At 37.1% G+C, this 21192-nt stretch overlaps 2 protein-coding genes across 2 annotated transcripts; one reads left to right on the plus strand and one right to left on the minus strand.

Moving 5' to 3' along the window:
* The first annotated feature begins 22 nt into the window (after window positions 1–22).
* cand2 (cullin-associated and neddylation-dissociated 2 (putative)) lies at window positions 23–15592 on the plus strand. Its single transcript, XM_056447369.1, has 15 exons — window positions 23–197; window positions 2464–2607; window positions 2686–2840; window positions 2914–3037; window positions 3108–3364; window positions 5618–5723; window positions 7120–7265; window positions 10400–10686; window positions 10773–10914; window positions 11331–12833; window positions 13143–13238; window positions 13340–13509; window positions 14001–14165; window positions 14240–14347; window positions 15261–15592. The coding sequence occupies exons 1-15, from the start codon at window positions 130–132 to the stop codon at window positions 15483–15485; spliced, it is 3696 nt and encodes a 1231-aa protein (XP_056303344.1). The 5' UTR covers window positions 23–129; the 3' UTR covers window positions 15486–15592.
* A 1000-nt stretch (window positions 15593–16592) lies between these two features.
* Window positions 16593–20237, minus strand: rpl32 (ribosomal protein L32). The gene is made up of 4 exons (XM_056447370.1): window positions 20131–20237; window positions 18774–18874; window positions 17249–17430; window positions 16593–16774 (listed from the first exon to the last, which is right to left on the minus strand). Exons 2-4 carry the CDS (start codon window positions 18867–18869, stop codon window positions 16645–16647), a joined length of 408 nt encoding a protein of 135 aa, XP_056303345.1. The 5' UTR covers window positions 18870–18874; window positions 20131–20237; the 3' UTR covers window positions 16593–16644.
* Between the last annotated feature and the right edge of the window lie 955 nt (window positions 20238–21192).

The following is a 21192-nucleotide window of genomic DNA, read 5'->3' on the forward strand; positions in this document are numbered from 1 at the left end:
CCTGAAAGTGTCATATGTCCCAGTCTCTCCAGTGTCCAGCAAGGCGCAATGGTCTTCATTAAACTCCGCTAAACTTTCTGCATTGTTGTTTTCCATCGTCCATTAAGCGCAGTACTTTTAACCGTCAAGATGTCGAATGTTACTTTTTATATGTCCAATCTGTTGGAAAAAATGACATCCACTGACAAAGACTTTAGGTAAGAGTATTTTACAGACGCATGTTTCAGACTCATGACTAATGTTTACAGAAATAGGCCATTGACAAAGCTGTTACCGGGAGTTTACAAATTATTTTTTAGATTTATACAAAACCTTAAAACCCTTTGAAAAAAGTGAACTGGAATAAACAGGGACTACTTGTTTGGTTACTGAAAACTTGACATTGTTGACATGCCATAAAAGATGTCTGGCTTTAATGAAATATGCTTTGTTCTGTTATTACTTTTTTCATTTTACTTTGATGACTAAATTGAGACTCAAGATTAGGACTTTGCATGTACTGTATTTGTCTTTTTTGTGTTTTTTCTTCTTTTTTGGTGCAAAAAGTTAACTCAAACACACAAAACAAGGTTTATGATAATAAAACCATGGTTAATTTTCATAGGAAATTAAAGATGTAGCAGTCATGTTTTCTGTATGTGTGTACCCTTTAACCACAATTATACCTCAAGCACTATGGTTAGACTATAATTAGTGCAGCAAATAAACTTGTTCATTTAATTTATTGACATTGTGTGCTTGTAACAACACTTAAAAAGAAACTGTCCTGACCTCATTTGGGGGTCTATGAAAGCCTGAAACCAGATTTTTGTTTTGAAGGCCTCAGAACATTTCTCAGGAAAAATGGATGCAACATTTAGACAATCCTGAGAAGCTTTGTTATTAATTAATTATAATTCACATATTAAATTAATTACAATATAAAATAATTTTCATGAAAAATAGACAAGGCAAAGAAACAGTTTTATATTTGCTGTTTCAAAACAATTTGTAGGGCTGCACGGTGGCGCACTGGGTATTATTTTCGCCTCACAGCAAAAAGGTCACTGGTTTGAGTCTCAGCTGGGTCAGTTGGCGTTTTTGTGTGGCGTTTGTATGTTCTCCCCGTGTTGGTGTGGATTTCCTCTGGGTGCTCCGGTTTTCCCCACAAGTCCAAAGACATGCGGTACAGGTGAATTGGGTGTGCTAAATTGTGCGTAGTGTATGAGTGTGTATGGATGGTACCCAGTGATGGGTTGCAGCTGAAAGGGCATCCGCTGCGTAAAACACATGCTGAATAAGTTGGCGGTTCATTCCGCTGTGGCGACCCCGGATTAATAAAGGGACTAAGCCGAAAAGAAAATGAATGAATGAATGAAAACAATTTGAATAATTTTGTATTATTTACCATAAAATGGTATGTGTTTTAGGACCAATCCCAATTCTTCTCCTTAGCCCTTCTATTTACCCTTACCCCTTGGGTTGTGCATTCACATGAAAGGGTAAGGGTGTCCCAATCCTTTTTGCTCTGAGGTGTATGGTAGAGGTCTGCGCAGGACAGATTTTTTTAATCCCGCTCCCGCCAGTTTTTATTCCACACCCGACCGCTTCTGCTGTCTTTGTTCACTCGCTGCCCACTTAGAATAATTTCTGACCTTTCCTGCTAAATTTAGATCGTGTTCCCAAAATCTCACGTTTAAATTGGGTTCTACCAAAAGAGAGAGATAACAAGTAAAACTGTAGGTTGTGCAAGGATTGTAGGCTAAATGTCGGGCTAATGTACACCAATAGACTGCTAAAGGGTAAAACTTTGAGGTATTGTCACAACAAAAGGGTATTTTTTTTCCATTTGCGTCTTTGACGCATGAAAATGACTCCCATACATCAGACTTGCCTGATGTGGGATTCCTAACAGTAAACTGACCGTATTCTAATGCAAGCTGAATGTCCTTCCAGGAATGTTTATCTTCATTTTGCTCTGCCATGGTAAAGCCCACTCTGAGGACCCCTCTGCAGATGATGTGCAAATAAAATGCACGTGCAGAAAGCACTGGTCATGCGTTCATCATGCGAACAGTCGTGAGCACTGGCTGTACTGGTGCTCAATAAGAATGAGCTAATCACAGATATGCTGTTCCAATAAAATGTCGGGACTTGGGAGCGCTATATTGTTAGACCACCCACTCCCTTTCAAATTACACCAAAGTTACAGATCGCTACCACGTTTTATTCGAAAATTTATTCCCTCTCCGCAAGAAATCTAGTCATGTACTGCAGCTCCTGTGGTACAGTATGCCTACGATAGTGGAGGGGTAAGGCGAAGGTCCATATAGCCTATGAAATGAAGATTTTTTAGGACCACTTTACAAACAAAAGCATATGAGAAATTTCCCATTTCAATCATTTGGCACTGCAGTTACCATAGCTTGAAGTAAGGTGGTTATGAAATAAATATTGATTCAGATTATGCTAAAATGATTAAAGGTTCATGGCAGCCAATGACCTGATGATGGAGCTGCAAAAGGATTCAATCAAACTGGACGAGGAGAGCGAGAGAAAAGTCGTGACCATGTTGCTCAAACTTCTGGAGGACAAAAACGGAGAAGTGCAGAATCTGGCTGTCAAATGGTATTATTGCACTCATCCTCTTCCATCTTGTCCATTCCATTATAATTTGTGATTATGATTATTTTTTGGTTTGTGCAGTCTTGGTCCTTTGGTGGGAAAAGTGAAGGAGTGTCAGGTGGAGACAATGGTGGAGACTCTTTGTTCAAACATGATGTCCAACAAAGAGCAGCTAAGGGACATTTCCAGCATGGGCCTGAAGACTGTCATTGCTGAACTGCCACCTTCATCAACAGGTATCACAGTGATAAAATAGAGATATTCAACTTTCAGTTCATTTTTTCTTATAGTTGTTGTCTTATATTCAAGGTTTGAGCCTTACAGTCAGTGTATGCCGGAAGATCACATCCCAGTTGATTGGAGCAATGGGAATGCAAGATGACGTTTCCATTCAGCTGGAGGCTTTGGATATTCTCTCCGACATGCTCAGCAGGTTGGTCCAAATGTCGTGGACTTGCATGAGAAGAGTTTATTCATGTATCATCATTATGCATTTTTGACAGGTTAAGCACTGCTCTGGTGAGTTTCCATCAGTCCATCCTGACTAGTCTTCTTGCTCAACTTATGAGTCCTCGTATGGCCGTAAGGAAACGCTCCATTATCGCCATGGGTCACCTGGTGCCCAGCTGTAGCCCTGCTCTGTTCACCCAGCTCACTGAGCACCTCATGGGCGAACTGTCTCGTGGTCCACCAACTGCCAATGTCCGCACTTACATCCAATGCCTGGCCACCATCAGCAGACAAGGAGGACACCGGATTGGTAAGTGTTGATTTTATATTTCTGATAGAACTCTGGCTGACAGTGTTGAGGTAATGTAGGGTAAAGATGTAGCAGACAAAGCTAAAGAGATTTGTTGAGTTCTTCCAGTTGTGCACTCCAGATAGTGAAGTTTACCTGCAGTGCTCGAACTAGCTAACTTGCATTACATCAATGGCACTTATTTAACCCCTCTAGTTCTACAGGTTCACAAATAAAGGTACAAAAGCTGTCACTGCAGTACCGTTTCAAAAGTTGCACTTTTGTATTTCCAAGTACTTATTTGTACCTATATGATACAATATAGACAAGTGGTCTCAAACTCTAATTCTGGGGGGCGACAGCTCTGCATAGTTTAGCTCCAACAATCTTTAACTAACACCTGATTAATAGTCTCCAGTAGTCTTAAACACCTTGATAAGTTGGATCCGCTGTGTTTGAATAGGGTTGGAGCAAAACTGTGCAGAGCTGCGGCCCTCCAAGAATCCAGTTTGAAACCTATCATATAGACCCTTTAGTTACTATTATGTACCTTCAAAGGGGACCTATTATGCTCCTTTTTACAAGATTTAAAATAAGTCACTGATGTCCCTAGAGTGTATATGGGCAGTTTCAGCTCAAAATACCCCCCAAATAATGTTTTATAACTCTTTGAAACTGCTTCTTTTAGGCTTTGTTAGATACTAGTTGTGCCATTTTGGTGACTGTCACTTTGAATTCAAATAAGATGCCTGTGTGTCAGCATAGTGGCAGATTCAAAAACAAGACTAATGTCTTATGCTAATGAGGAAAAGAGATCATCACTAATAGGTGGGACTTTCTCCCTTTGATGACATGTACAAAGGGAGAATGTCAAAGTGTTTCTGCAGAGAAAAAAATAAAATTAATAATTTTTTACTAGTAGAAGCTGGTTATATTCATAGATTGTTGCCACACAACTGTGTTTAAACCCTTTATAAAAGTTAAAACCCTTTTAAAGGTACCAATATTGATCTTTTATGTGATAATGAGTAACTTTAGTGTACCAGCATGGACCCTTTATATACAAATGTGTACCTTTTAAAATGGTACCACCCAAGTGACAGCGCCGTATTTTTATAATGTACTTGGCCGGCTTCCAAGATTCAAACAAGTATTTCTGAAGCAGTCTCACTAATGAGGATGCTAAAGTCTAGTATCCGTCGCTAGTTCACTTTTTGCCCAGGGAAGTGATATTTACGCCTCCCACTAGCTGACCCCCATTATATTCACTCAGTGCTTAATTTGATATGGATTTTTCCGAATTCTGTTCCGGGAAACTTTTGCGTGGTGAATACCTGTATGTGTGTGTGTGAGAGAGAGAGAATGTGAATGAGTCAGAGTGAAAAATAGTTTTACTTTTGACTTTCTCATGTTTACTATCACTCTCATTGGTTGGTGATTATTGTTTCACGTGCATTGAGCAGTGAAAATAAACAATGGTATAGCGGCCTGCATAAATAATATTTGTATTTTCAAAATGCCAGAGGCAGTCAAGCATAAATTATTATTTGTTTAAACCACAAGTAAATCTGATAATGAACCTGATCAAACGAGATCTCGAGAAGATAAAACTGCGCCCCTGGATCAGGATAGTGGGAGGGAGAAGCAAAGCAATCTCAGGTCAATCAGAAAACAAGATAGAAGAGGTAACTGTGGGATCTACTTGAAGATTAGACAGACTGAGCAATTTCCGCTAGCCACATAATAGTGAAGTGAACTGAATGTCATTTGTGTTAGTAAACTAAATAGTCATGTTTCATACGATTTAAGTTTGTAGCTACATGTTTGTTTGTTTGTTTTTTATCCATGGTTGACCCATAATACTAAATTCTGCAAAATAATTAAAGACCATTAAGAAATTTGATGCTTTTTTTCACTATAACCACTTAGTAACGTCATGTTCCAGGAAAACTGAAATTGTGTGGTGAACGTTGATCACGGTAACTTTTATAATATTTTTTTTCCTTTCTTTTCATTTATTTTTTGTTCCGGAAATGATCTATTTAGAAATTAAGCACTGCATTCACCCCATTCTAAATCCGCGTCATGGCACTAGTGAAACTGCTCCAGTGTTACCTGGTTCAAGCCCAATTTTATCCCATGTGTGAGGTTTATTCACACAGTTCCTACTAGCTGGCAAAATCAACAATGTAATGCAAATAAGTAAAAATATCTTTTGGAGATTGGCAATATTATGCATTGGGAAGTGTATTAATAGTGTTTCATGGTCTGAAGGTGAACACCTGGAGAAGATTGTGCCCATGGTGGTGAAGTTTTGTAATGTGGAGGATGATGAGCTACGCGAGTTCTGCTTTCAAGCATTTGAAGCTTTTGTTAGCAGGTACAACAATTTCTATACTACTTGATCTAAAAAAATTCTACTCTTTAAACATCACACAATGCTTTAAAGTATTGTTTTTTCTTTTCCTTCTGTGTTAATGACATTTTTGACACCAAGTTAAACATACATTGTTGTTATTTGTTCATTATTTAGATTGAAAATATACATTTCTATCATATTTCATCATTTTGCCAACTTAAATTTTGTTATTATGCTCAGATTAGATGACATTTTAATATTTTCAAGGATTTAAATATTAGTTTTATATAGGGCTGTCTAATATGATGACATACAGTGGTCAACATTTGAAGTAGCTCAAAAAGGTTGTTTAAAATTGTCCCGAGACAAGAATGGGTGTTGACAGCTAAAGTTAGTTTTAAGCCTCGGCTGGGACAATTGGTGTTTTTGTGTGGAGTTTGCATGTTCTCTCCGTGTTTGGGTGGGTTTCCTCTGGGTGCTCCGGTTTCCCCCACAAGTCCAAAAACATGTGGTATCTGTGAATTGGGTAAGCTAAATTATCCGAAGTGTATGTGTGTGGATGAGAGTGTATGGGTGTTTCCTAGTGATTGGGTTGCAGCTGTAAGGGCATCCGCTGCATAAAACATATTCTGGATAAGTTGGCGGTTCATTCTGCTGTGGTGACCCCTGATTAATAAAGGGACTAAGCCGAAAAGAAAATGAATGAATTAATGAATTCATGATGTTCCAAAATATTTTTTTAATGGTAATACTTTTTCATTATTCATATAAGTTCAATACACATCATTACAATTTGATATGTAAAAAGGAAATAGTCTTTCACATGTGGTCAATATATAAACTATTAATTGATTGCATTTACAGATATAATACTATATTGTCATACATGTGGTTATTGTGATATAAGATTTTATGTCATCGCACAGCCCCAATTTTATGCTTAGTTTTTATAATTATTTTATTTGTTTTTGTTACTATGTTAAACATGTTATACCAGTAAAACTTTGTGAAGGTATTTAACTAGCTAAATTAATTGTGGAAAAAAGACAAACTACATCGTATTGCAGAATATGGGTTTTATTTCACTATGCAAAAAAAAATGCTTTAAAGAAAAACTCTTTCAGGAAATAAAGAATACAGCGATTACAACATAATCAGTTATCAGCATTTATTGATTTTCCTCTATATTCTTCATTAAGCAAGTTCCCTTGTATTATTACTAATAAAATAATTGATATTTGCAGCACATACAATAGTGTTACATTCTCCAAGCACAGCTACACAGTGTAAAACCAATGTTTGATAAAGGGCAAATACATCAATTTGTCTAAACTTGACATCACTTTTGGCCACTACTGTATGTCACATATTGTCAAAAAATATTAGTTTCATGTTTTCATTTTTTTTTTTGGAGAAGATGTTCAAAGGAAATGTCTCCTCACATCCCAACAATTATCAAGCTATGTTTGAAGTACATCACCTACGACCCCAATTACAACTATGATGCTGACGATGAAGAGGATGACAGTATGGACATTGAGGATAGAGAGGATGAAGATCAGGGTGATTATTCAGACAATCATTTTACAATGCTGCAGCTTAATATTCATTACCAGTTATTACCAATGGTACATATAAGGGCCAGTACACACCAAGCTGACACCAAACAACTAGAGCCGATGAAACCCAACTGTGTCATTGCCTTGCGCTGGCTCATGTCTGGTCACGTCTGGACAAAAAAACTGCCCATGAACACAATAAACAGACGACAGCCGACTGATTTAAGACCACACATTCCACCATGTCAACCATCCTGAGAGTTATTGCTATATATTTTAACACTAGCAGGTACGTAAAGGTCTATCAAGTTGCCTTTGGACATTCTGTGGGCCTTTTTATCCAAGAGGACTTGTCTTTTCACACCGCGAGCTTGCAAAGCATAAACAAAGTAGCATTCAGTTCTATTATCACAGTAATTTTCATTCACCATGAAGGAATTTGCTCCTGAAAATACATCTGATAATCTAGTAATCCATATAATCCATGCAAATATTTGAGAAATGTAGCAAAATTATAGCCTGCCTTTTTGCGTTCCTACTTGACTTGAATTGTTAACTTGCTACGTCATTTCACTATGTCACACTCATGCTCTAATTCATTGCTGAATAACCAGTTAGAGCACTCTCTTCAGCTGACAGCCCAATGCCAATTCGACAGGTTAAATCGGGACAAAAGGTCAAAAGGTGACATGTGGAACATGCCAAACCAGGGGTCATGAACCCTGTTCCCAGAGCGATACTTTCCTGCAGATTTCAGTTGCATCCCTGACCAAAGACAAGTGCTGCTTCAGGTCCTAATTATTTGGTTCAGGTGTGTTTCATCAGAGTTGGAGCTCAATAGGCCTTTTTCACACTTCCTGGTTCCGGTAAGCGAAACAGCGTATCACATCATCCGGTTCCAATGCAACGGAGTATGACAGAATGGCAGAGTCATCTCATCGCTGTTATTGCAGCATTCCTGGCTGCTCCAGCTTAAAAAAAACGACATCCTTACCTCAATTTCCACGAATAGTCAAAGGACAGAGGAAATCATGTGTGAAATTAATTAGATGGAATGAATGTCCTTCGTTTCAAGTTATATGCCAGAGTACGCTCATGTGCAGTATGCACTTCAAAGCGGAGATCATTATGTTTTATCAAATATTGGTGGTCTTAGTTTTATTTTGATGTGAAATTATAATATAGACAAAATTCCAGTTAAGTTATCTGCCTTCCACAAACAAGTGCTCCTATCAAGGTCTTTGATATATATATATATATATATATATATATATATATAAGCATTATTTTCCCCGACATTGGAATAATAGACAAAAATACAAATGCAATTTTTTGTACAACAAAATTAATTTTAGTCAGTTTTATAATAAAGATGGTATACTTTTCTCACAATGAATTCCTTTCTCATTACAGTATCTCAACAACCCTGCAAGTTATTGGTTCAATTTTTTCAGAGACCCATATGTTATTTAGTGGAATTAATCAAGACCATCGTCTTTTGATTTTACTAAATCTTATGTTGGCAAAACTTGTTTTACAGTAAATACCAAGAGTAATAACAGAGCTTTTCGAACTCTTTTCCAAAAAGAAATCACTACTGTTCCTTACATAAAATTTTATTGGATGTCTTTATTAAGAGATGACTTGTTTTGCTGAAAAAAAAAAGTGTGGCTGTTACCACAGAAATATCAGGTTAGAAACAAAATTAAAGAAATATCCTATAAACTTCTCCACAGATTTTATCCAGCAAAACATTATTTACAAAAATGTAAAAGTGGAATTGATGTAAATTGTATTTTTGTAATGAATATGAGGAGATGGTTTTACACTTATTTTGTCATTGTACATACTCAGTCAAAAGGAATAGGTGCAAAAAATTATTAACAATTTTCAGTGTTCAAAACCTCTTTTATCATTGTGGGAAAATGTACTTTTTAGCTTTACTGTCTAATTTACTAATAAGCAACCAAATTTTAGGGTATTGATCACTGAAATATGCTTGTATATTACCAACATCAGAGACTCTTTAAACAAGGAAGCCTACCCACTTTAAAAAACTGTGAACCCTATAATGTATTTATTTAATTATTACATATGTACATTTTGTATATTTGTATTTTATTTATAATTACCCCCTCACATGTATATTTTTTGTGTTGTAAAATGTTATTTGCTGTTCTTTAAATAAATAATAAAAACATTCAAAGCAGATGAACAAAATCACTGGAACATGAACATGAACCTGAAGATTCAGAAACACACCCTATATGCTACAGACTGACTGTTTTGAAGATATTTGATTTAAAATTTAAAAATTTAGTAATTAGTGGAAAACTGAAGTGCTTTAATAGAATTGTATTCAAACACTGAACTAAAGAACAAATATCTTTATTTTTTCTGGCGAGTTGGAGCTAAATTATGTTTCCAGACTTGAGTAAACCTTACGAGCATTAAGCAACCTGTCATTATGGGGCTCCTCGTTCTTTCGCATTGACCAATAGCAACTCGCCTCTATCTGACCCTGAATACAAAAGTAGGAGGGGGTTAGCACAGCTTACGGACAACTACTAACATAAAACTAATCCTGCTGGATGTTAAATAGTTGTTTTTGCTAACGAATGGCTTGAGTTAGCAGATCTTATGCTGTTGGCTGCGCACCTTACTGTAACCTAACGTTGCAAACGCTTCGTATAAGACACATTTTCTGCACAAATTCCTTTTAAATGCTGATTTATTTAGGCTACGTCAGTTTTACACATTAACAAAGCAAACAACATGTTCTTGTCCAAATTACGGCAAAGTTGACAGTGAAAATGTCTTCCGATGTCCTGAGGCTGTCATGTTTCTGCAACTGTAAGCGAAACCGGAAACAGCGAAGCATTGCTTCGGAGGGCGCTTCCTGTATTCAATTCCGCTGTGGAAAAAAGGTCTATTCAGCAGGAAGGTAGCTCTTCAGGAGCAGGGTTTGTGACCTAAGCACCAAACTAGCCAGACCGACTCGGACTCACGGACCAACAAAGCCCAATGGCCAACTGTTGGCTTGGTGTGTCCTGGTCTTTCTATAGCTATGAGAAAAAGCAGATGGCAGTGTATTGCTCTCAGCATGTTTTTCACAGTCAACACCCTTTTAACCTATAGAGTCTGACGATGAATACAGCGATGATGATGACATGAGCTGGAAGGTGCGGCGTTCCTCTGTAAAATGCTTGGAGGCTATAATCAGCAGCCGAAGGGATTTGCTAGTGGAGTTCTATGGATCCGTAGGCCCAACATTGGTGTCCCGCTTCAAAGAACGTGAGGAGAATGTTAAGACAGACATTTTCTTAGCATTTGTGGCCTTGCTCAGACAGACCAGACATCCTCATGGTTCCACTTTGGACACAGGGTCTAAAGAGGAGCCAGCGGTCACTCTTTTAAAGAACCAGGTACTCCTGTTTTCAGCATATTAATTAAGCCTACCTGTAGCATCTTCTGCTTATCTTACAAAAACAGTTCTCGTCTGCTTTTAAAGGTACCAACAATAGTAAAAGCTTTACATCGACAGCTAAAGGAGAAAAGCATGAGATGTAGGCAAGGCTGCTTCAGTCTTCTGACAGAGATGGCCAACGTATTGCCTGGTGAACTAGGAGAGCACATACCAGCCCTCATTCCAGGTCAGACTAAACAACATTTAGTATAAAATGCTATACTAACAACCGAGATACACAAGAAGCAAGTCATGTGTCATGGTAAAACCTTATAGAACCAATTATAAATGGTGATACTGTTATACTGGGCAAGGATGATGAGTAACTTACGGCCCTCCTATACTCACAACAAGTTTTATTCAATCTTCAATTTGGAGTAAATGAACAGTGGTAAACTGTTAGCAAACATCCCAATTCTGTCCACCATCCTGAGAGTTATTTCTGACAAAGAGTTTGGACTAATGAATTAATGCCTGATACTTTATAACAAATAAGTACGTAAGAGTCTATCAAGCTGCCTTTGGACCTTGTGTGCTTTTTATCCAGTTTTGTGTCACATTGTTTGAATACATACATTAATGTCAGACTTTATCTTTCCTTAGGTATTATTTACTCCTTGACAGACAAGTCATCCTCTTCAAATATGAAGATTGATGCCCTTTCTTTCCTCAATGTCCTCTTGAGTAGCCACAACCCAGAAGTCTTCCACCCACACATTAGTGTCATTTTAACACCAGTGATTCAATGTGTTGAAGACCCATTTTATAAAATCACATCTGAGGCTCTTCAAGTCACCCAGCAGATTGTGAAACTAATACGGCCACTGGAGAAGCCTGTCTCCTTTGATGCAAAACCTTATGTAAAGAACATATTTGCTTGTACCTCAAAGAGGTTGAAGGCAGCTGACATTGACCAAGAGGTGAAAGAGCGGGCCATTTTCTGCATGGGCCACATCTTGAGTCATCTGGGTGACCAACTTGGTGCTGACTTACAGCCTACCTTACAGATATTTCTGGAAAGGCTTAAAAATGAAATCACCAGGCTTATCGCAGTGAAGACCTTGACTCTTGTTGCTTCCTCGCAACTTAAAATTGACCTGAGACCCATTTTAACAGAGGGGATTCCAATGCTCGGGTCCTTCTTGCGGAAAAACCAGCGTGTCCTTAAATTGAATACAATAACTGTCCTGAATGTTATGGTCACAAACTACAGTGACAGCTTCAAGCCCCCACTGATAGAGTCCATACTGAGTGAGGTGCCAGCTTTGATTCAGGAGAATGATATGCATATTTCACAGGTGGCCATAAACCTGATCACCTGTATGGCCAAAGTTTGCCCGTCCTCTCTGATCAAGATTGGGGGGACAATCTTACCTGAAGTGCTTAACTTAGTCCATTCTCCACTGCTACAAGGAGGTGCTCTTAATTCAATCCTCCAGTTCTTCCAGGTTCTTGTAGCAACAAAGGCAAACAATATGGGATACAGTGATCTTCTGAAAGCCTTGAGGGGGCCTTTCTATAATTCAAAGTCGGCTGATTCCATGTCCGTGCATAAACAGTCCTACTACTCTGTGGCCAAATGTGTAGCAGCGTTGTCTTCAGTCTGTCCTAAAGAAGCTTCTGGAGTGGTCACTAACTTAATCCAGGATGTCAAAAACCCCAAATCATCAGAGCCTGTGAGAATTCTCTCATTGCTTTGCCTTGGGGAAATCGGACGTTTTATGAACTTTGAAGGGCAGAAGGAGTTGAAGGGAGTCATAATGGAAGCTTTTGGTTCTCCTAGTGAAGAGGTCAAGTCTGCAGCGTCTTTCGCTCTGGGAAATATTTGTGTTGGAAACTTGGGGGAATATCTTCCGTTTATGCTCAAAGAGATAGGCAGCCAGCAAAAGAGACAGTACCTGCTTCTGCACTCCCTCAAGGAGATGATCAGCGCTCTGTCAGCCGACAGTCTCAAACCTCATGTGGAGAGCATCTGGGCGCTGCTGTTCAAGCACTGTGAATGTGCAGAGGAGGGCACTCGCAATATTGTAGCCGAATGTCTGGGAAAACTCACATTAGTCAGCCCATCTGAACTTCTGCCAAGGCTAAAGAAACAACTGTCCTCAGGTGAGTTACCTTGCCTTTACACCATAGGTCTTCTGGAGGGTCACTGACCTGCTGATTCTCTAAAATCTAATCAAATCCACCTGAACCAACTAATAAAAATCTTCAGGATTACTTGGAACAATCTTATTTGAAGCTGTATCAAAGCAAGTTGAAATTATTTTTCTGGACAGTAGGTGTCTATCTGTGTTGCTCAGTAGAAAATTAGTTAATTTTACACCTGGAGTGGTTTTTAAAATCAAGTGTTTATATGTATATTTGGGCAGTTCAAATCTTAACTAAAGCTAAGTAAATATCTGTTTTTTTTTTCAGGGTCCCCTCTTTCACGCAGTACCGTTGTAACTGCAGTGAAGTTCACCATTTTAGACCACCCTATGCCTATTGACTCACTCCTTAAAGGATGCATCGGTAATTAAGCTTTATTTTACTCAACATGCTACTCTGTGCATTTCATAGGATAATAAATAAACGCTTTGAATTAATGACCTTCTTTTTGATTCTGCTTTTAGGTGATTTCCTGAAAACACTTCAGGATCCCGACCTCAATGTTCGGCGAGTGGCTTTAGTTATGTTTAATTCCGCTGCCCACAATAAACCTTCCCTAATTCGTGGACTTTTGACGCCACTACTTCCACATCTATACAATGAGACGCAGATCAGGAAAGACCTTGTTCGAGAGGTACAATTTATGAACGTTAGGGTGGCATTTACACAACTAAAAACTTTTATGCACATACACACAAAAAACTTTTACACACCATGGGTTTAGGGGCCTAAATACACAAACTTTTGAAAACACTTAGGTCTTTATTGACTTTCAAAATAAAAAAAATGCTTTTGCAAATGTAATACATTTGGTATTACAAGTATAGTCAATTGATAGATACTTGACAGATACTTTTATGTCCATAGGCATATAGTGTTTCTTTACTTAGCGACATTCCCAACAGCATTTTTGTTGTTGGTGTTTTTGGTGTATAAACTTGGGATTCACATTAACAGAGATAATTTTGTATATTTTTAGCACATACCCTCAAAACATCAGATTGAAACAAAGGGTGTGTAAATTATTATTAATACCTAAACATAAAACTGGCAAAACATTAGTATTCTTTGTGAAACTAACTAGAATGTTGTATATAAATGTATGCATCTTAAATCATGTCTCAGGTTGAGATGGGTCCCTTCAAGCACACAGTAGACGATGGGTTGGACGTCCGTAAAGCTGCTTTTGAATGCATGTACACTCTGCTGGACAGCTGCCTGGACTGTTTGGACATCTTTGAATTTCTGAACCATGTCGAGGAAGGCCTGAAAGACCACTATGACATTAAAGTGTGTTTTCTTTATTACATTGCATTAATGTCCAAAACATTACAAAATAACTTAATGTTATTGTTTTGTTTTAGATGCTGACCTTCATTATGCTTGCAAGACTTTCGAAACTGTGTCCAACTGCTGTTGTTCAAAGGCTGGACAGATTAGTGGAGCCACTAAAAGCTACTTGCACTACAAAGGTAAAACTTAAAGGGATAGTTCACCCCCCAAAAAAATTCTGACATCATTTACTCACCCTTTATACATATTTGAGTTTCTTTCTAATGAACACCAAATAATTTATTTTGAAAAATGCTGGTTGCTCATTGGTATTTTCCTATTATGGAAGTCAATGCAGCAACCAGTTTATTTATAACTAATTTCGAGAGGATCACGTGTTTATGATTGATCACAGCTGGTCCCACATCAGCTCACAACTGATTCATCAATCACATTATTCCTAACTCACTATAAATAACCAGTTTTCTTATCTAAGTTTATCTTCGATTTTTTAGAATCCCCCCCTACTCCCCCTACTTTCCAGATGGGCGACACGGCGGCCCAGTGATTAGGGTTGTTGCCTCACAGCAAGATTGTCTCTGGTTAAAGTCCCTACTAAACCAGTTGATATTTCTGTATGGAGTTTGCTCTTCCCGTGCTCACCTGGTTTTTTCCCAGGTTCTCTGGTTTCCTCATACAGTCCAAAAACAAGTAAATTGAACATACCAAATTGATACCATAGCCAAGCTCTTAGAAAGTGTAGATCTCTCCTTAGCCATCCTATATCTGTCATTAGCCACAAATAAGTCTGGGGAGTTCATCAAGAGCTACCTGAGCTCAAACTCTCCTCTCGTCCTGCATACGGGAGGAAGCTCAGGGCTCCAGGATCTCATAAGCTTATGGTTCTCTCCCGGGACAGCATGCCAAACAAACTTTATTATCAATCATCAGCTAAGTGTGAACTCTTGAAAATATATTTTGTGTTCAACAGTAGAAAGAAACTTATGAAGGTTTAAACCCACACAAGGGAGTATGAGGTCATTTTCATTTTTGGGTGAACTACCCCTTTAACTTTTTCTTACTAAACAACAACCTACTTTTTGTAATACAAAGGTAAAAGCTGGTTCAGTGAAGCAAGAGTTTGAGAAGCAGGAAGAGTTGAGGAGATCTGCCATGCGTGCTGTCGCCGCCCTTCTGTCCATCAGTGAAGTGGAGAAGAGTCCTGCCATGGCAGACTTCGCCAATCAGATAAGAAGCAATGCAGAGATGGCCACTATCTTTGAGAGCCTTCAAGGAGACCCCTTAGCAGGGACTGTGGAATCAATGGACACTAGTTAGGATTGAACAGATGTGGATTCTATCATGGTTTGTAGGTACAAAACCCACAATGGATTATTTTTGTTGTTGTGAAAATAAAAGGTTTCCACAGGTTTCACAAAGTCAAATTTTAGACCATGAAGAATGAAATTTCACATTTATTTAGGGCTAAATGCTAGGGATTTTTAATGACCCAGCAAAAAAAATAAATAAAAAGTACTTGCCCTATCAAAAAATAAATTCTAATTAGCGATTTCCTAGCCACATATTTAAAAAAAATGTGTCAAAACAAGCAGACCCTAGTAGTATACATAAATATCAACAGAACTTAAAAAAAAAACTCTAAAAAAAAAACTAAACTGACAACAGACTGTTATAATATTAGTTATAAGTATAGTTTTGCCAAGTTATTGAGGCATATTGTTGGTGATTGGATGCGTGTTGGATCAATTGGGTAGCTTTACATAAGGGAAAACTAAGACCCATTTTAAATGATTTGAGACCTACAAGACATCAGTCATTTTAAGACTTTTTTTGGCCTAAAATTTAGGTTTTGAAATTTAAGACTTAAGATCCTGCAGATAACCTGCTTTTAAAGCTTGAAGCCTCTTTTTATAGAAACATCAACAAACAACATTCTAGACCAGATGATTTTCAAAATCTAATAACTATTTTCATATTTCAGTTCTTTATAAATAAAAAAATATATAAATGTATGAAAAAACAAAGCCACCAAATCCAATTAATAGAACTTTAGGGTTAGTTCACAATGTAAAGTTTCTCATTTACGGTCTCTCATGTAGTATTAATCCATATAAATAAAATAGATACAATCATGAAAAAAATACATTACGAATAGGTGTAGATGCATATTTATCAGCAAATGAGTGCTAAAAATAGTGCTACAAAAAGAAATACCTCACAAATGTTCTTTGTTCTTTACACTGAAATACATTAAAGTACAGACACAAAGTTGTGCTGAACATGCTAAAATGATCATAGCACTCGGTCAAAAAATTTAATGAATGTGTACTTTGAACTACTTTTTTTCACTGCGGTTTTACTGCATTTAAGGATGCATTAAAAATCTGTCATAAGGTCAGAAAAATGAGACCGAACATTCAAATGTTTTTTTTTTTTACATTTTACACTTTATTGAAAAGACAACAAGATATCCAGATTATTCGTTCTCCTCGCTGCGGAGTCTGGCGTTGGGGTTTGTGACCTTGATCGCCAGCTGTGCAGCCCGTTCAACGATGAGCTTTCTGTTCTTTGAGGACACGTTGTGAGCAATCTCTGCACAATGACTCCTGCAAAGAAACAAAAGCTTTAGGTTATCACTTGTTCTCAGTTTCTAACTAATAAATCATCATAACCCCAACACTATAGAGGCGTACCACAGGTCTTACATGCATTTTTATACTAATCAAGTGTTAAATAACGACAAGTACACAACTATTTAAAAAGCAAGACTCAAGAATCTCAAAATCACACAAACTTTAGAATCTAGGAAGAACACCCAGATACAAGCGCTAGTCACTTGTAGCAGATTATCTTCCACCAGCTGACTACGGACAGAGTTAGCGGTGAAATGGGCACTTCCTCTGCAATGCTATTTCTCTGAATTCTACACCTGGGATGAATATGGAGAATTCAGCAGGTACGACCACAGAGATAATAGCACAGTTACATGTTATCAGAAGCACCCAATTAAAAGATTTAAAAGCTGTTAGTCGCACACAATCGCATTCAATTCTCTACTGCTGACTTATATTTTGGCTTACTTGTTGCTCATCATAAGGACTTCGAGTTCCTTGACGTTGTGGACCAGGAACTTCTTGAATCCAGAGGGCAGCATGTGTTTGGTCTTCCTGTTGCTTCCATAACCAATGTTGGGCATCAACATCTGACCCTTGAAGCGTCTGCGCACTCTGTTGTCAATACCTCTGGGCTTTCTCCAGTTTGCCTGATGAGAGATTATTCATTTTAGTTTCTTATTTTTGTTTGTTTTTTAAGTCCTGCAAGCCATAAACCAAACCAACCACATAGAAGAATTTCAACATTACAATCCTTGACTTGAAGCAAAGTGTAATATGAAAATCAGACCAAGGTACAAAACAAAACAATCAAATTTAAAAGGCACAGTTCACTCAAAAATAAAACTGTCAACAATTCCTTATCCTCCAATGGTTTCAACCATGTTTGACTCATGTTTAACAACTAGGAACCCGTAACCAATGTCTTTAGTAGTATTTTATGTCCTTTATGTTCCAATATAGTTCAGAAGATGCTTTGTTGACAACTTTGGAACAAGTGGAGTGTGATTAAATGACAATTTTCATTTAGGTTGTCTATCCACTTAAATGAGGGAGAGGACTACAAATTCATCAAATATGGCAAATGCCAATTTATAATGATAAAAATAAATTTACTTGTATAATTTTCTGGTACACCACAATGCATAATGAAAAATACAGCTATTTAACAGTTTAAGATTGCATTCATGCAAGCAGATGGGTTCAGAAAAAACAAATCAAAAATACTGTTTATTAACTCCAGTGATCATAACAGGTCTGACTATTAAAATTTATCAGCAATTGGTACATATCAAATTCCTGATGGAGTTTACCTTGCATGTCTACTGCATAATAGTTATGAAAAGTAAATGCCCATAATGTTCATTAAAGGTACTTCTAACAATTTAAGCTGCAAGCAGCAATGAAAGGGACCTCGCACCCAGGCTCACCACCGCGTTCGCATGACAGAAAACAGTCGAAAATAATAATTTAAGCTAATAAAATGCCAAACTTCCTGCTGTCCACAGGTAGCACTGACTGTAACTCAATATTGGCATGTCGATGTCTTCACGAGTGGAATCTCATTGAACAGGTGAATTTTCAGGCAGATCTGACATTGTGTGGCCGAGTGGATATTGGCTTGTTTGATGTGTCCACTCCGTCAAATGTGCATAGATGGCGCTGTCGAGCCATTTGCCACACCCACTTTTAAGACCCATAACAAACATAAATTCTCCACTTCTGGTGTGTGTGCAAAGTTGAGAGTTTGAGCATGTTTAGACCCTTAAAAACTGTAATTCATTCTAGAGAATAATAATTATAAAAGGAGCAATGCCAACAGGGCACCAACCGTAGGTGCTCGGTCCATAATAAAAGTAATTACAAAAGCAGTAATACAACTGAAGCAAATGTTTTAACCAATTAAAAGCAAAAAACATACACAGATATATTGTTTCAAATAAACGCCATTTAGTTGGGAAAAAAAATACATATAATCCTGGAAAATGCCTACCCTGATCTTGACATAGCGGTCAGACTGATGTCTAATGAACTTCTTGGTCCTTTTCTTGACGATTTTAGGTTTGGTAAGGGGTCTGAGGGCCGCCATGATGCCTACAGAGAGAACATGCAGAAATTAATGACAGTTTGAAAACAGCATGAAGATAATAAAAATATGTACTTCAATGTATGGGTCAAATACAAAAAAAGGGATTTAAAGCACCAAAACAAAGTGTATTTTTTTTCTGTTTTATGGGGTTCTGTTAAAATATTATTTTTAAATATTAGATATTTTTACCGTGATATAGAGAAGACAACTAAAATGCCATGCAGTGTAACGGTCTCTCTACAAAATAATATTGAGGTAAATGATTTTATATTCGCACGTTCATTTTTGAACAGTAACTTGTGACACGGTGCCCATGTTGTACTTTGAATATTCTGCCTGAAAAAGCATGCAAGTATGACTTCAAAGGAGAAACTGTCAAGGAGAAACCCGAATGTGCGAATTTAAAATCAACTTTATCGCTTTCAAAAAAATATCACGCAACACAACAGGAACTACTTAATGACAATTAGCAGTCACAAAATTGTACTTGTCATTTTAAATCTTTATACTTTAGTTCAGGTTCCTACAAATTAAAGGGGGGGGGGGGGGGGACAGTCTTCAACAAATGCATGTCATTCATAAATTCTACAATAACGCTGTATGAAGATCATAGCACTTTTAAATACATCAATCTGTAAGGTAGCATAGAAATAAATACACGCTCGGCCTACATTCTATGTATATACTCTAACGTTACACATTTTACATTATCGTTACATTTTACATAATAATATAACCCGGCACATCTCGCTTTTGAATCATGAATAATAGCAATGTTAGCTAACAGTAAACTTTAGCCTACAATGTGTCAACATCAAAAAGCTAAATTGCAACGCTCAAAACTCAAACTTATCGCAAATCTCCGTATCATTTAATATTACGATTGAAAATTACACTAACGTTGTGGACGAAACGGTAAAACATGCTAAACATATGCAACCCTCCCAAGTTAAACAATTCAGCTCTTGACGGTGTTGATAATCGATTTTGTTTAAGAAACGTGTTATTGCAGAACAAAAACGAGGACAGCGATAAGGTTTAATTCAAAATTTTAAGCTTTGAGTTTCACATACATCAGACTAATGGCCGCCGTGTACAGACGTTGTGCGAGTTTTCATATAAATACCCAATATATTACCGCTTAAAGAGCCACAATATCGGTGCATTTATAGGCAGTACATATTAATAAAACGTCACAGGCTGTTAAATGTTTATTTGAATCATAATGTGAAAGGATGAATTGAGATTTTATTCCGCTCACCGTTTCAGCCTGTCTTTAGCGAAGACAGTCCTGAAGAAGAGAAGGAAGTGACGCAGCGACGTCCTGGAAATAAAACCGGCCAGCGGAACTTGCTCCTGCTGTCAAATGTAACCGTACACGACTGTTGGTGTGTTATCAAAATTGTAAGTGGAAAAGGTGAGGCTTAAAATGAAATCTTACACAAATGTGAATTACTTACAGTTCATAAGTTAATTCCAGTTCACAACGTCCCTCTGGCAATCTGTTACAATGCTGTTTCATTTCAAGACGCCTTTAATGTTACTGAAGGAAATGCTCTTGAATTGTCTAGAGGAGTGTAAAAATAATTTCAAATACTAATGTAAAGATAAGTTTACGTTTTCAGAGATATATTTCTGTTATTGTCTGACACAACTCAAACAATATGAAATAAATTACTTACTGTAGTAATATAATAAATATTTAAAACCATGCTGCAGTCAAGTGTTTTTACTGTATATATTACAATATTAATAACTTTGTAAATTAATGCTACAGTATGCTGTGTGTTTATTTAATAAATAAATAAAATTATTTAATAATTTTGCTAATACTGTAGCAAAAATGTATTAGTTTATTGGGTAATACGTTTGTTTCTGTAGCCTAATACCTGTATTATAGTACTTTATGGTTCAAAAACTACATTTGCTATGTATTACTATATACTAATTTTTCATGTGGGAAATTGTATTCTCTATTTATTAGCCTTATTTCCAAATGATGAAGTAATGTGTATAAACCCATGTAACTTTTAATTTATCTGGAAAAGAAGGGGAAAATGGAATTTAAAGCTAAAAACACCATTGATGATTAAAACAAATTTTCTTCTTTGTTAAACATTTAAATAGTTGTTGGATTCCTATCCCTACCCATACCATTAAATTTAACTTGTGAGGCCCTAGACTTCGCATAAAAGGGTTATGAAAACTCCTATTAATTTATACGAGGTAATGATGAAAACATTATTCCATAAAAAACTGTCCTGAAAAAGTAATATGGTCTGCGATGCAGAGTTGAGTTTTCAACATTGATAACACACTCAAA

This window comes from Danio aesculapii, chromosome 22 (genome assembly GCF_903798145.1).
Source record: "Danio aesculapii chromosome 22, fDanAes4.1, whole genome shotgun sequence".
NCBI classification, from domain to species: domain Eukaryota; kingdom Metazoa; phylum Chordata; class Actinopteri; order Cypriniformes; family Danionidae; genus Danio; species Danio aesculapii.

Coding starts and splice junctions, on each gene's coding strand:
- cand2 (XM_056447369.1), top strand. CDS start 130: ATGTCGAATGTTACTTTTTATATGTCCAATCTGTTGGAAAAAATGACA. Junction 14,166..14,239: donor AAGACCACTATGACATTAAA/GTGTGTTTTCTT, acceptor GTTTTGTTTTAG/ATGCTGACCTTCATTATGCT. Junction 14,348..15,260: donor AAGCTACTTGCACTACAAAG/GTAAAACTTAAA, acceptor TGTAATACAAAG/GTAAAAGCTGGTTCAGTGAA.
- rpl32 (XM_056447370.1), bottom strand. CDS start 18,869: ATGGCGGCCCTCAGACCCCTTACCAAACCTAAAATCGTCAAGAAAAGG. Junction 17,431..18,773: donor ACCGCTATGTCAAGATCAGG/GTAGGCATTTTC, acceptor ATCTCTCATCAG/GCAAACTGGAGAAAGCCCAG. Junction 16,775..17,248: donor GTCCTTATGATGAGCAACAA/GTAAGCCAAAAT, acceptor GTTTCTTTGCAG/GAGTCATTGTGCAGAGATTG.